At 42.3% G+C, this 16,854-nt stretch overlaps 1 protein-coding gene across 1 annotated transcript in view; it reads left to right on the plus strand.

Moving 5' to 3' along the window:
- Positions 1-16,854, plus strand: part of LOC147121354 (utrophin-like) — a 210,784-nt gene that overhangs the window by 148,501 nt on the left and 45,429 nt on the right. Inside the window, exons 27-31 of the mRNA XM_085977745.1 lie at positions 86-235; positions 2,122-2,283; positions 5,391-5,519; positions 6,733-6,906; positions 9,085-9,240. Of these exons, the coding sequence (XP_085833871.1) occupies positions 86-235; positions 2,122-2,283; positions 5,391-5,519; positions 6,733-6,906; positions 9,085-9,240 (771 nt within the window). The remainder of the gene's footprint in view (positions 1-85; positions 236-2,121; positions 2,284-5,390; positions 5,520-6,732; positions 6,907-9,084; positions 9,241-16,854) is intronic.

The following is a 16,854-nucleotide window of genomic DNA, read 5'->3' on the forward strand; positions in this document are numbered from 1 at the left end:
GTCTTATTTCATTGACCTCTGACACAACTTGGCTGGGACGAACATTTCAGTTACTTTGCTCTGTACTTTATTCCCCACCCATCAGTCCCTCGAGTCTGTGCTACGCCATCCAGCAGATAATCGAACACAGATCCGTGAACTGGGCCAAACGTTGATTGATGGTGGAATTTTGGATGAACTTATAAGTGAAAAGCTGGAGGTATTTAACGCTCGATATGAGGAGCTCAGTCACCAGGTAGGAGGTTCTCGGCAGCACAATTATCCTGAGCTGCTGATCCTAAAAAGCTTTAATGCTGTTGCTTGTATGTTTGTGAAATTTCATAGGCACTTGATAGAGGAAGGATATTATTCTGGATTAATTGCCTGACTAATTTTTTTTTGTAAATGGACAGGCTGCCACAAATGAATGGGATTACAAGTCTGTTGGACACCCAATGAAACATGTGGTATATGTCTGCCAGATTGTGAGGCTGCTAAGCTATGAGTAGCAAATTTACCATCAAATCAGCATTCACATGTTCCACATTGGAGACCAAATCTATTTCCATATTTGTTAACGAATGAAATGTACTCTGTCTTCTCACAAGTGCCCTGACATTCTAAGTTTTTTTCTCTTTTGTGTTTGAACATATTTCTAACCTTCGATCTGCTTTAAATTTATATTTATAGCAAATTGAAGCCTTTTAAATGATGATGGAGTCAGGGAAAAGGGAATTTCTGAATTTGGTTATGGAAATTAGGTTGTGTGTGGGGTAAAATGATAATTTGTTGTAAATATTGTATCTCCTTGGAGTAGGTTTCTAGAATACCTTTTTTGGGGTCCTACTATAATCGTGACTGTAGTCAGTCATTGCTTAATATTCTTGTATTTAATATTGTAAAGTCAGTATGTCTAACACTACTATGCCTGCAACTTGAGTGGTCCAGGTTAACCATTTGACACCATTAGTCAATCAGGTTCTGACATTGGTCTATGCTCACTGCATGACACCATGCATCAATCGGATTCCAGTTTTGGTCTATGTTAGCCATACTACACCACAAACACATCTGATCTTCATGATCGCTTAGATACATGTTAAATTTTGTCCGTTTATTTGTAACTATTTTTAAATTATTTTAAGATTTTTTTCATTTTTCCTTTTGAAGTCAGAACCTGGTCTGTTCAGCCTCTGTCTAACCCAACCCTTCTGGCCTGCGGTTCTTAATCCTGACTTGGTCAGTTGCATGTGATGTAGTGGTCATCACTCCCCAGTAGATGGTCTTCAGCCCGAAAGCCCCTCTTCCTGCATTTCACTTCCTGGGATTGTAAGCAATATCCTGTGAGATTCCCCCAATTGTGCATTGAATAAGGTTTCCTTTATAGTAGACTAGCTGGGGGGAGCCCGGCTTTGCCAGGGCTGTTTTGGGCCGGGCGGTTTAAATTGAGTGCGAGGCTTTGGGGCCTCTCTGTGTCCCTCTGTGAATCTGCTGCCGGGCGGTTTAAATGGAGTCCCAGGCTTTGGGGCTCTGTCTGTGTCCCTTTGTGAATCTGCTGCCGGGCAACATTTCTACCTTTTAATACCTTGAAAGATGAAAGTGAAAGTACTTATAAAATGTTTTTGGTAAAGCTTATGTTATTTTTAAAAGAGATACTAACTTTTTCAAAGCTGGATGATCAAAGTAGTTTGAGCTGGAAGCTGAAGTAATGGCAGTGAAACAATGGCTGCCACATCCCCGAGATGAAAACGATTAGTCCCGCCCCCACACACACACACCGATTGGCCAACCATCAGGGGACCGTACTGTAGGATTGGTCAATCGTGACGGCACAGGATTGGTCGAACCTTGACGTCAGTCAATCAATGCTAAATAGCAGATAATGAGTTTAATTTTGAAGGTTTTTTGCATAAGGCGCGAACAATTTTCGTCCGACTGAAAAGTAAATACGCTTACGAGCGTCCCGGAAGCGTAAGCTTTCTTCGGAGGTAACGCGCGCGTAGGTACGCCGTATAACTTTCGAGCGCATAGCCGGACAGATGCACACCCGAGGACAGACAGAAGGACAGACGGACAGAGAGAACGATCCGTTTATATATATAGCTTGTTACTGGACCTCTTCTGTCCTTGTTTGTTTTATAGGCTGTGAGCAAGCAGATCTCACTGGAGCAGCATTTACAAATGTCTCAAGAAAACGAACAGCGAATGCACGACCTGCAGGAGTCACTTGGACAGCTAGATAAACAGTTAACCTCGTATCTGACAGATCGCATAGATGCCTTACAGATGCCACAGGAAGCTCAGGTTATAGAAATGTTTCTTTCAAAGTGTATATTAATGAAGAACTTGTCCGCCCCCCCCCCCCCCCCCCCCCCCAATGACATTTTCTAGGCTAACCAACAATAACAACTTGTATTTATATAGCACATTAAACGTAGTATAACATCCCAAGGCGCTTCACAGGAGCATTATCAAACAAAATGTGACACAGAGCCACACACAAGGAGGTATTAGGACAGGTGACCAAAAGCTTGGTCAAAGAGGTAGGTTTTAAGGAACGTCTTAAAGGAGGAGAGAGAGGTAGAGAGGTTTAAGGAGGGAATTCCAAAGTTTAGTGCCTGGGCAGCTGAAAGCACGACCACCAATGATGGTAGCAATTAAAATCGGGGATGCGCAAGAGGCCAAATTGGAGGAATGCAGAGATCTTGGAGAGTTGTAGGGCTGGAGGAGGTTACAGAGATAGGGAGGGGCAAGGCCGTGGAAGGAATTGAAAACAAGGATGAGACTTTTAAAATTGAGGCGTTACTGGACCGGGAGCCAATGTAGGTCAGCGAGCACAGGGGTGATGAGTGAATGGGTCTTGGTCTTGGTTCGAGTTAGGATACGGACAGCAGAGTTTTGGCTTGTTCAAGTTTGTGGAAGATGGGAGGCTGACCAGGAGAGCATTGGAATAGTCAAGTCTAGAGGTAGCACAAGCATGGATGAGGGTTTCAGCTGCAGATGAGCTGAGGCAGGGATGGAGTTGGGCAATGTTATGGAAGTGGAAGTAGGCTATGTAGTCAAATGCTCGGGGTCAAATAGGGCACCAGTGTTTCAAATGGTCTGGTTCAGCCTCACAGTGACCGGGAAGAGGGATGGAGTCGGTGGCTAGGGAACAGAGTTTGTGGCGGGGATTGAAGACATTGGCGCAGAAATTCGGGTCGGGGGCTTCCCGCGGGTATAAGCCCCTGACCTGCACTTACCTAGCGCGCCGGCCGTTGAGCTGTGGGCCCGCGTGGGATTCCGATCCTGGGCCTGCTCCAACTGCCAGCGCACAGTGCTTGCGTATCCCAGGGGCGCAGTTAGTTCAATGCGTCCCCTGGGATCACGTGGGCCATGGGGAGCCAATCGGAGCAGGGAATGCCCATTCATAAGTTTGACCTGTCAAACCTTATAAATACTACTGGCCCCAAAACATCACTAAATCTTCAAATAATTTTTTTTTAAATCACATTTTTAACTAAACTATAAATTACATGAAATAACTATTTTAAACAATAATTTAAATTTTTGAAAAAAATAATTTTATTTTCCAACGGGGCTAAAAATAAACTTACCTTGCTTTAAAGTATTTAAAAATAATAAACCTGTGGAAAAAATGTTTTAATTTTAATTAATTCACCACTTACCTTGTAAAAAGCAGGCCTTACGCCTGCTTTTTATATGTGTAACTTCTGGAGACTTACCCTCCCGGGAAAACCTGCAAAAAAGACGTAAGTTCGATGCGCACGCGTTCGAACTCGGAACCCCTTCTTTCAGGGGAACGGAAGTGCCGGTTTCCTGCGCATGCGCAGTGTATACAGGAAACCGGCACTTCCATTGGGCCTACGGGTGAGTACCCCGTGCGTACTCACCCGTGGAGACCCGAAGTTCTGGGCCAATGTATACGTTCTTCCCAATATTTAGTTGGAGGAAATTTGTGCTTATCCAGGACTGAATGTCGGACAAGCAGCGTGTCAAATCAGAGACAGTGGAGAGGTCGAGAGAGGTGGTGGTGAGGTAGAGCTGGGTGTTATCAGAGTACATGTGGAACCTGGTGCTGTTTTTTCAGATGATGCCACCGAGGGGCATCATGCAGATGAGAAATAGGAGGGGGGCAAGGATAGATCCTTGGGGGACTCCAACTTGGCTGGCTCTATTGTGCTTCAGTTATTTTATGCTGATCAAGCTGAAGGGAGTACTCGGAATGAAGCCTTTTCTCTGCTCAGTTATTGCAGGGTCAGAATTCTCTTAGCTAGCCGACTATCTGGCGAACATGGAAACACATCACTGTTTGTCACATTTGGAGTGGTTGCATGCCAACTATAGGCGTCTTCAAAAACAGCTGAGGAACTGTTGGCACTCCCTTCAAGCATTGTCTTTGGCTCAGTAATGCAGGTTTCCACAGCAATTCGTCTTTCTTTTCAATCATGAGGTGTGAATTAGTAGTTCTTTTAATCCAGCCTGTCTGAAGCCAATTTCATCCTTTTGATGCAATACCTCCTCTATTATTATTTTTTACTACAGCATCTTCAGCTGCTTCATCAATGACCTTCCCTCCATCATGAAGCCGGAAGTAGAGCTGTTTTGCTGATGATTGCAGTGTTCAGCTCCATTCACAATTTCACAGATAATGAAGCATTCCATGCCCACGTGTAGTAAGACTTAGACAGGTTTGGGCTGATAAAGTGGCAAGTAACATTTGTGCCATACAAGTATCAGGCAATGACTATCTCCAACACGAGAGAGCCTAACCACCTCCCCATGACATTCAGTGGCATTACCATCGTCGAATCCCCCACCATCAACATCCTGGGGGGGTCACCATTGACTAGAAACAACTGGTCACAAAAGATAGATTAGCACTTTTAGAAGAATTCTTCTGCTTCCCTGAAGGAAGTTGAGGATATTGACCAATGCAGCGCCCAGGTGAATGCAAGTACTACCCAAGTTTAAGACTAATGGTTTTAACTGCATTATACCAGACCTCAAGTCGTGGTACTAGATACCGATATTCAACAATAGAGTCCAACAGGGTGACTCTCTGGGACATCCACCATCACGTTCCTTACCTTTGACCCAGCTGCACCCATGCGATTATTCTTTGGCATGTTCCAGAAAAAAAAATTGATGTAAAGTGTTTTTGTTGTAAATTGCAATACAGAATAGTATAAAACATTAATAATTGTGCTTTTTATGTTATATTTGGGTCCTGGAGCTCAACTTGAAAACAAACCTATAATTGACCAGGAAGCATGTGGTTACCAGCTCCTCCCCTGACACTACATGCTGATTAGATGCTTGTGATTTTAAGAGCTAAATATTTCTCTGGAGGCTTTCTGTGAGGAGATCCACAATATGACTTTTGATCTTGTATTTTTTTAAATTATTAGAAAATTCAGGCAGATATTGCAGCCCATGAAACCAGCTTGGAGGAGATGAAGATGAGAAATGTGGGGACCCTTCCTTTAGTTGATAACAGGCCCTATTCTCGTGGTGGCACGCAACTGGATTTGCTTCAGGTATGAGTGGGTTTGAATCAAGATTGAGGGACTTTGAATGCTGGATTTTGGAATGATTGAAGCAAACTATGCATTTGTGCATGTCTTAAGGAATTTTTACATGTAAAAAATCTCAGAAATGTGGATTGAATAAAAGTTACAATTCAGAAGTAGTTCTAGTAATACTAAAATTAATGTAATATATACTTGTTACCTAAGGACTCTGCTGCTTTGGATTAGCTTGGGCCAGTGTGAGCATTGCTCACTTCCTCACATACACTAACAGTAAAAGAACATTGTCAGAGCTTGCTTGACCTGGCCACCACTATATGAGCACTGCTGAATTCTAAAATTGGACAAGTAGCAGAAAAATAATGAAACTGCTGATCCAGATGATTGTTCCTCTTTTAAGATCAGAAATCTGTTTTAGGTATCATGTGCAATATTATGGATTAGAATGCTTTCTGGGAGTAACTTCCAGACTCTAGCCTGTGATAATTACCCATTTAAAAAAACCATTATGGGTTTAAGTTTATTTTTAATTTTGTATCCCTTCAGCCTTGTTCTACTTTATCTTCTACCCACTGAGTCACCAGGGCCATGCTGTCTATCCTATTAAGTAGATTTTCAGTCGATTTGAATTGCAGATCAGGATTCTAGTGCAACTTTTGTGGTTCTGCTCTAAGTTGGAATAAGTTTGTATGTTTTAGTGTGCTGGTTTGTGTAAATGTTGATGTTTTCAGCCACTAATAACCTCTATAATCTGTTTCTTATTTGTGTGTACCTCTATCTCCCTATATCTCTTTCTTTAGGGCTTTGCTGCACTGAGGACTATATACGGTAGTTTGGGTTTTCACTTTATTCTTGTTTGTCTTTGCCTTTATATGTGTGTACTTTTGTATATATTGCATATTCTCTATACTATAATTATCTTCTAAACACGAGTTGATAAAGCTGGGCTGTATAGGTACGTGCCATGGGGCTCCATATATAGTTTAAATCCACCACCCTGTTAATTTGCATATATCTCAAGTTGCTGATGGTATTTCTTTCTCTGCGCTTTTTCTAGATTACTGTAAATACTTTCTTGTAAATTAACAAAGTGTAAGACATAATGCAGCACATTAGTCTTTCTTAGTTTGACATTTTGTATCATTGATGGAGGAAACTTCGAGTGTAAGACATAATGCAGCACATTAGTCTTTCTTAGTTTAACGTTTTGTATCATTGACAGAGGAAACTTCGAGAAGTGTCAACAAAATTCCAGCTTTTCCAGAAACCAGCAAATTTTGAGCAGCGAATGCTAGATTGTAAACACGTTTTGGATAGTGTTAAAGCAGAACTGCACGTGTTGGACATGAGGGGTGTTGAACCTGAGGAAATACAGCCCCAAATGGATAATTGCATGGTAAGGGTCATGGACTATTATGAAGCCGAAACAGGCCATTTAGCCCATCAAATCTGTTACTGTACATAACAACAGGAAAATATCATCAGGCCTGCTGAGGTACAGTGCAACCATGTACACCATTTATCCACCTCATAATGATGTGATCTCCTGGCAGAGGCTAAAAAAAAATCACAGCAAAATGTTGGGAGCTTCAAATGCTAGGAGATTGCAAAGTTGGGGAACAACAACAATTTGCATGAATATAGCACCTTTTAATGTAGTCCCAAGGTGCTTGACAGGAGCCTTATCAAACAAAATTTGACACAGAGCCAAAGAGGGATATTAGGACAGGTGACAAAAAGCTTGGTTAAAGAGGTAAGTTTTAATGAGAGTCTTAAAGGAGGAGAGAGAGATAGAAAGGTGGAGAGGTTTGAGGAGGAGAACAACTGAGACTTTGATCTAACTGTTCTGTTTCCCGACTGCATTTCAATCTGCTGTGAGAGTCAGCTGCTCTGTTGGCGCACACAACTGAGTCTTCCAGACTAGTTCATGCTTCATATTGAATTAGACTTGCCTTGTAGGCAAATGCGCAGCCAGTTGGCACATGGCAAGATACAACAAACTCCAAATGCCCAGTTTATTCTATTTTGTTGGTTTTGGTTGAGGGAGGATTGTTGACCAGGACATCAGCAGAACTCCTTGCTCCTCCTAGGTTAGTGCCATGGGATTTTTTACGTCAGCTGAACAGACGAATGGGGCCTTGGTTCAACATTTCATTTGAAAGGTGGCACCTTTGTTGTTGCAGCACTCCCTCTACTTGACTGCAGTGTCGACCTAGATTTTGTGCTCAAGTCTTGGGTTGGGACTTGAACCCACAACCTTCTGGCTCAGGAGCGAGAGTGCTATCAATTTAGCCGAGCTGACAGTATAATTAAAATTACCCCCACAGCAAACAATAGGGTTAATCTCATAACATGCATATGTAATTATGTTGTCTCTTGTCAGTTTGCTTAGCTGTTCGTTTTGTAACTTCATACAGTAAAATCATTGTCTGCAGGTGTTCTAAATGGTGAGAAATAAAAATAAGTGACTCAAAATAAATCTGGATTTGTAGTGTAAATGCGACTTCGAGCACTCATTGTCAATGTAACCGTTTACTTGTTTATGCTTCATGCCTTTGGGTGCTGATAAAGTACTCTGTTAAATTACCAAACAATCCTATGTGTCAGGGGATCCCTATTTCTGAGATTGATGAAGGCCGCGTGTAATAAACCGCAAACTACCTTTTTATGATTCTGTAATCTTTGTTTTATACCAAGTGACTGCATTACAAGTGCCCTTTCCTCATTCTCTCTGCATTGTTCCAGTTTTATATCCCTTTTCACTACAATCAGCACAGCACTGGCTTGCATTAAATTCTGCACATTGCAAACATATCCACAGTCAAATCATGTTTACTGTATCAAAGCAAGACAAACAGAAATGGCCTTCCCTACTAGGACTCTGCAGAAATTAGGGATTGGTCCCCTGATGTGGCAGTTGCGATACAATTCTGAGTATTTTCCATCAGACGTGCATGTATATGTGTCATATTGGACATGCATGTATATATCATTGGACGTGCATGTATACACATTGAAAGTTCGTGTATGTATCCTATTGGACGTGCATGTATACGCATCATTGGACATGCATGTATATGTCGTATCAAACATTCATGTCATATTGGACATGCATGTATACACATCATTGAACGTGCATGTATATGCCACTGATTGCAGCTCTTTTCTGAACATTTTAATTACTATTTGACTTTCCTTTCATTCCATCTTGGATACTTTTTGTAAAACATAATTTTACTGAAATTCTTTATTTTTCAAAACACCGTTGTTAACACTGATCAAAAAAAAGTTGAATAAATTAGTTTAAAAAATGGCTTGATTTACATAAACATTTGTTAAGCTGTTGGAAGCTCATTTTACTATTTAAATAGTATTGTCACAACCACCAAATTAAGGATTAACTATTATGCATTTAGTTTTAATTGGAGTTTTCCTTTCCCCCCCATGAGTATGAGCAACAAAAAGGCTGTATTGAGAAGCACAGCTAAACATGCACACTCTGTGTAATTCACTGTTGTGCTAATGGTAAGTTCCGTTGTTATGTTGGCTAACTAAAGGCTTTTCTTTTGTTTAGAAACTATATAAAACTCTGAGTGAGGTGAAGCTCGAGGTGGAGACAGTAATAAAGACTGGACGGCAGATTGTTCAGAAACAGCAGACAGACAACCCCAAACTGATGGATGAGCAGCTGACAGCCCTGAAACTCCTGTATAATGACATGGGTGCTCAGGTAAGCAGAGCGAATGGTGCAAGTAGATATTGGGGTGATTTAGTAATGACTGATCAAAATGATTCAAGATAGTCAGTTGCTGCTTAATTTAAAAATGGGAATGTTCAATTTGACTAGTGTAAAAACCTTTACTTGAATATAATCAAGATGTCCAAATGATTCAGATTTTACTTTTTTTTCAATCAGAATGGGAGGGGATGTTGTAATATACTGGCCCAGAAATTTGGGTCAGAGGCTCGAAGTGCAAGCCCCCGACCTGCACTTACTATGCGCGCCGGCCGTTGAGCTGTGGGCCCCTGTGGAATTCCGATCCTGAGCTTGCTCCAACTGCCGGCGTGCAGTGCTTGCGTATCCCAGGGGTGCAATTAGTTTGATGCGTCCCCTGGGATCACGTGGGCCATGGAGAGCCAATCGGAGCAGGGAATGCTCCATTCATAAGTTTGACTATGGGCCCCAAAACATCACTAAATCTTCAAATAATTTTTATTTAAATCACATTTTTTAAATAAACTATAAATTACATGAAATAACTATTTTAAACTAATTTAAATTTTTGAAAAAAGCAATTTTATTTTCTAACGGGGCTAAAAATAAACTTGCCTTGCTTTAAAGTATTTAAAAATAATAAACCTGTGGAAAAAATGTTTTAATTTTAATTAATTCACCACTTACCTTGTAAAAAGCAGGCCTTACGACTGCTTTTTAAATGTGTAAATTCTGGAGACTTACCCTCCTGGGAAAACCTGCAAAAAAACCCCGTAAGTTTGATGTGCACGCGCACCCTCTCCTGCGCACGCGTTCGAACTCTGAACCCCTTCTTTCAGGGGAACGGAAGTGCCGGTTTCCCACGCATGCACAGTGCATGCAGGAAACCGGCACTTCCATTGGGCCTACGGGTGAGTACCCCGTGCGTACTCGCCCGTGAAGACCCGAATTTCTGGGCCAATGTGTACTTGACAAGTTTTGAACTTTGATGAGTTTAGACAGTTGAGATTTATTTTGAATTGCTATCATTGTTGCCATTGGCAAGTTCCTTCCAGCTGCTCTGGGATACTGAAAATAGCAACATTGGATGTGAGATTAGCTTTGCTTTCATCGCAATAATAGACCCTTCTCTGCTGTGCATTAACTAAAGTCTTCGTTTTTTATGCTGATTGTGCGGTAATCTTAGTAGAAAGCCCTTAGAGTTCAGAGAACCATGGTTATCACTTTGTAAGCAGCGATCCTGTAAAAAAACAAGCGATTCCATACAATACACTTAAATATGTGCTCAATACAACTGAAATGGCTAGAAAGCCACTTGTGCTAGGCCATGGCTACCGTTCTTAGCTCTTCCTGCCCCCTACCCCATCCCTCAGAATGGCCTTTAACTGGTTACTTCTGTTGTGGTCATTTAGGATGGCAGTGTGGTGCTAAGTTGGCCTCAGGATAGGGAAAAGTTAGCCAGGGTTCCCACTATGATTGCTATCCACTGTTGGAATGTGCATCTGTGTGAACCTTGGCTGAATGCAGGATAAAGGCTCTATGTTGATGCTCCAGTGATGATGAATATTCTATCAGCATTAACTGTCTAGGCTCATGCATGAAGAGTGGACACTTGTGGGAGGCCCTGGAGGATGCTTGGTGCCCGTCAGCCATTCAGCCAAATAATGCCATTCAGATAGGAAGGGAGGAAACTGTAAGAGAATAGAACCGGTATCTCCACCTGGAAGACTGCCTTTGAGTTAATCAGCCTCTAGCACACTCAAATTTTAATAAAACTGCCCGGGCAAGTTTGGACTTTAAAGAAATGGCATTTATTTCAGATTCTCAGTAGCCCCTGCCTTGGATGCGATGGGAGGAAAAAAATGTGTGTATACACGTGACTTGCATCATGTAGGGAGGAAAACTGTTTTGGGAAATAACTAATTCCAGTCTATTAAAATGATTTATAGCTGCATAATAACTATTTTGACAGTGTTTAGATCTACTCCTCCCTTGAAGTGGAAGTGGTTTTGGAAGAAATATTTATATACACTATGTAAAGGCTGAAAGTTCAATAATATTTGTTGCTGCATGTCTCATTCTGTGACTTATTCTGTTAGCAAATCACAGGGAGTTCCCAGGTTTGATGGCTGCTCTGTGTTGAGTGGTTTTTGACCCAGAACAGCAGTTTGAGGGGTGGTTACAGTTGTGTCAGCATTCCGGTTAGAGAAGAGGAACATTAGCTGAGGTCCCTGCTTCTAATCGTTGTGAGGGCTGGATCAGGCCCATTGCTGGATAGCCTGTTGATACTATATAGGCTCGAATGTGAAGAGTGGCCAATTGGATGAGGTACCAGCGCAGCCTGCAGAATTGTCCCTTAGCATGAGTTGCTATTTTGTAAGAGTGCCCAGATTAAAATTGAGGGAAACTGTGGGCCTGTTGAGTCGAGGCAAGGTGCTGGGATAGGATTTAATTGGTGGAGTCATGATGGATAAAGTAATCGATTGATTCTAGTATGGTGTAGTGCGTCCCATGTGGTGGGGGGTGGTGGGTTGGGGGTGATGGTGAGGGTGACTGTTGGGAGAGGGGGGAGCGGAGATGTGATAGGAAATTAAAATGTAATAGTAAAGAGGGAGATGGTGCCAGAGGAGTTAAGGTCTGGAGCCAGTGTGCGTGCGAGTGGACAAGGTAGACTTCAAAAACTATGATTGCTGCAGGATAATTATGGATGCTGAGGGTTAATTGGCCATCTAGCAAGACCCTAAAATCCCCCAATTTCAGCTTAATTATGGGCATAAATGTGGAGAATTTTTCTGATTTTTGCAGAGTACTGTGTTGCACTTCACACCACAATCTACTTCAAACTGTTTCTCTCAGCTCTTGCAGTACGAGTGCTTGCTGATAACATCGAAGGATCCCTCCACTGTCTCTGCGTCATACTGGTTTAAAACCCACTGTCGCATGCTAGTGGCCAATTACTTAGACAAACTCATTTAGCTGCTTGTGGTTCCTTAACGGCCTCTATTAAAGAAAACATTTTTAATGCATTTAAATTATTTATAAGTTGATCTCACCATGTAACCAGTAAGGTCACCTGATATTTGCAGGTCTTTTTCATAGACTTTACTAGTAGCCAATGAAATTAGGCCACAGGAAAAGTATATTCAGCCACCGATGTGCATCATATCGAGATCTGAGTACATCAGATGTGCTTCAGATGAATGGTTAAAAGACTGTCTTTTTCATTTGGTGGAATTACTAGTGTAATGCCCAAAAGCATATACATGTACTTTTAAATCACACGGGTTTCTGCCAGAGGTTTCGCTCTGGGATGGGATACAGTGGGCTTAGCCCAGAGTCTCTGCTTTGCCAAAATGTTAGGAATGACATTTCTGATCAGAAAGGGTGTCATAAATTGCAAACCTATTTTAAATATGTGGAGTTTATTTTTGAAATCCAGTTTGCTGTGGTTTTCATTTCATTTTTTCTCATTTTAGAAAATATCGTGTAAGCATTAATACATCAACATAGGGACAGGAGTCAGCCATTCATCCCCCTCGAGCCTGTCCCGCCATTCACTTAGATCAAGGCTGATATGTACCTCAACTCCATTTATTCGCCTTTGCTCTGCATTCCTTGGTGCCCTTGCCCAATAACAATCTCAGTCTTGAATATTTCAATTGATCCACAACTGGCGAGTTCCATATTTCCACTGCCCTTTGTGTGAAAAAGTGCTTCCCGAGAAGCCTAAATGGCTTTGCTCTAGTTTTAAGATGATGCTCCCTTGTTCTGGATTCTCAGAGGAAATAATTTACACCTCTATCCTATTGAATCCCTTTATCATTTTAAACACCTTAATTAGATCACCCTTCAACCATCTAACTCAAGGGAATAAGAACTTAAGAAATAGGAGCAGGAGTAGGCCAAATGGCCCATCGAGCCTGCTCCGCCATTCAATAAGATCATGGCTGATCTATGTCAACTCCGCTTTCCCGCCCTATCCCCATATCCCTTGATTCCCTTAGTGCTCAAAAATATATCGATCTCAGTCTTGAATATACTCATCGACTGAGCATCCACAGTCCTCTGAGATCGAGAATTCCAAAGACTCGCAATCCTTTGAGTGGAGAAATTTCTCCTCAACTCAGTCCTAAATGGCTGACTCCTTATCCTGAAACTATGACCCCTAGTTCTAGACTCTCCAGCCAGGGGAAACAGCCTCTTAGATTCTACCATGTCAAGCCCTCGAAGAATTTTATACGTTTCAATGAGATCACCTCTCATTCTTCTAAATTCCAGAGAATATAGGTCCATTCTACCAGCCAAGTTTATGCAATCTACCCTTATAATTTAATCCTTTCTAGGCCTGGTATGCCTGGTGAATTTGCGCTGTATCCCCTGCAAGGCCAATATATCTTTCCTGAGGTGCGGTGCCCAAAACTGAACGCAGTATTCCATAGAATCATAGAACGGTTACAGCTCAGAAGGATGCCATTCGGCTTGTCGAGCCTCTGCAAGAGCACTTCAGCGAGTCCCACTCCCCCGCCCTTTCCCCATAGCCCAGCAAATGTTTTTCCTTCAGGTACTTATCCAATTCCCTTTTGAAAGCCATGATAGAATCTGCCTCCACCACCCTTTCAGGCAGTGAATTCCAGATCTTAACCACTTGTTGCGTAAAAAAGCTTTTCCTCATGTCGCCTTTGGTTCTTCTGCCAATCACCTTAAATCTATGTCCTCTGGTTCTTGACCCTTCCACCAATGGGAACAGTTTCTCTCTATCTACTCTGTCTAGACCCCTCATGATTTTGAACACCTCTATCAAATCTCCTCTCAACCTCCTCTGCTCTAACGAGAACAACCCCAGCTTCTCCAGTCTATCCACGTATTGAAGTCCCTCATCCCTGGAACCATTCTTGTAAATCTTTTCTGCACCCTCTCAAAGGCCTTCACATCCTTTCCAAATTGCGGTGCCCAGAATTGAACACAATACTCCAGCTCAGGCCGAACCAGTGTTCTATAAAGGTTCATCATAGCTTCCTTGCTTTTGTACTCTATGCCTCTATTTATGAACCCCAGGATTCCCTATGCTTTTTTTAAACTGCATTCTCAACCTGCCCTGCCACCTTCAATGATTTTTACACATCTACCCCCAGGTCTCTGTGTTCATGCACCCCCTTTAGTTTATATTGCCTCTCCTCGTCCTTCCCTCTCCTCGTTCTTCCTATCAAAATGTATCACTTTGCACTTTTCTGCGTTAAATTTCATCTGCCACATGTACGCCCATTCCACCAGCTTGTCTATATCTTCTTGAAGTCTATCATCCTCCTCACTGTTCACTATACTTCCAAGTTTTGTGTCATCTGCAAATTTTGAACTAGTGCCCTGTACACCCAAGTCTAAGTCGTTAATATATATTAAGAAAAGCAGTGGTCCTAGTACTGACCCCTGAGGAACACCACTGTATACCTTCCTTCAGTACGAAAAACAACCGTTCACCATTACTCTGTTTCCTGTCACTTAGACAATTCCGTATCCATGCTGCCACTGTCCCTTTTATTCCATGGGCTTCAACTTTGCTGGCAAGCCTATTATGTGGCACTTTATCAAACGCCTTTTGGGAATCCATGTACACCACATCAATCCTCTTTGTTACCTCATCAAAAAACGTAATCAAGTTAGTTAAACACGATTTGCCTTTAACAAATCCGTGCTGGCTTTCCTTAATTAATCCACACTTGTCCAAGTGATAATTTTGTCCTTGATTGTCGTTTCTAAAAGCTTCCCCACTACCAAGGTTAAACTGACTGGCCTGTAGTTGCTGGGTTTATCCTTGCACCCTTTTTTGAACAAGGGTGTAACATTTGCAATTCTCCAGTCTTCTGGAACTAGCCTGTGTCCAAGGAGGATTGGAAGTTTATGGCCAGTACCTCTGCAATTTCCACCTTTACTTCCTTCAGCATCCTAGGATGCATCCCATCTGGTCCTGGTGACTTATCCACTTTAAGTACAGCCAGCCTTTCTAGTACCTCTATCAATTTTTATCCCATTCAGCATCTCAACTGCCTCGTTTTTCACTGTGACTTTGGCAGCATCTTCCTTGGTAAAGACAGATGCAAAGTACTCATTTAGTCCCTCAACCATGCCCTCTCGCCATGTGTAGGTCTCCATTTTGGTCCCTAATCGGCCCCACCCCTCCTCTTACTACCAGTTTACTATTTATATGCCTGTAGAAGACTTTTGGATCCCCTTTTATGTTAGCTGGCAATCAATTTTCATACTCTCTCTCTGCCCCTCTTATTTCCTTTATCACTTCCCCCCTGAGCTTTCTATATTTAGCCTGGTTCTCACTTGTATTCTCAACCTGACATCTGTCATACGCCTCCTTTTTCTGCTTCATCTTACTCTCTATCTCTTTCATCATCCAGGGAGCTCTGGCTTTGGTTGCTCTACCTTTCCCCCTCGTGGGAATGTACCCAAACCATCTCCTCTTTAAAGGCAGCCCATTGTTCGATTACAGTTTTGCCTGCCAGTCTTTGATTCCAATTTACCTGGGCCAGATCCATTCTCGACCGACTGAAATTGGCCTTCCTCCAATTAAGTATTTTTACTCTAGATTGCTCCCTGTCCTTTTCTATAGCTAGTCTCAATCTTATGATACTGTGATCACTCTTCCCTAAATGTTCTCCATCTAACACTCTCAGATGGGGTCTGACCAAGGCTCTGTACAACTGAAGCATCACTTACTCCCCTTTTGTATTCCACACCCCTTGAGAGAAAGGCCAACATTCATTAGCTTTTTTCATTACATTTTCTACTTGTTTACTAGCTCCCAGACTGTCAGCAATGCCCTCTTTGGCTAGCATCGTCCACGCATGACTTTCCCAGCTGATTTTCCTTCCTATCCAACAGAAAGATGCTGGGGCCTCACGCTGTGTTTTGTTCTCCCCCCTCCTCATCCTTGTTCTCCCATTCCAGGGATTTCAGCACAAAAATCTAGGCTTACACTCCGGTGCAGTACCGAGGCAAAGCTGCACCGTTAGAGGTGCCATCTTTCGGATGAGATGTTAAACTGAGGCCCTGTCTGCTCTCTCAGGTGGACATAAAAGATCCCATGGCACTATTTCGAAGAGGAGTAGGGGAGTTCACCCCAGTGTCCTGGCCACCATTTAACCTCAATCACCATCCACTAAAACAGGCCATCTGGTCATGATCACATCGCTGTTCGTGGGATCTTCCTGTGCGCAAATTGGCTCTGGCATCTGCAAACTTTTCAGCAGAGGATTGCTGGGTAATGGGGTTGGAGGGAGAGGGAGGTGCAATATAATTTCCAGGGGATATGTAGTTGGGATGTTTCTCATCCTTTTCCATTGTACCAGTTGTTTTGTGCACTATATATGCCTGTGAGAATGCAGTAATAGATATTTTGGTGCAATTTTTTCTGACATGATAAATGACTGCCTTAATAAGGGGAAGCAACAGACTTAATTAAAGTTTGCAACATTGTAGGATCTGTCATTAACCAGCAAAAACTAACTGATTCCAAAATATTGGAGAGGGAGCACATTGCATCCACTAACCAATAAGGAGAGACAGTGCCATCAAAAAAGTGCCCACTTTTTAAAAACAACACAGCGAAGAACTTAACGATTA

Source organism: Somniosus microcephalus, chromosome 3, assembly GCF_052327205.1.
Source record: "Somniosus microcephalus isolate GS21.2 chromosome 3, FLI_Smic_1.0, whole genome shotgun sequence".
NCBI lineage: Eukaryota > Metazoa > Chordata > Chondrichthyes > Squaliformes > Somniosidae > Somniosus > Somniosus microcephalus.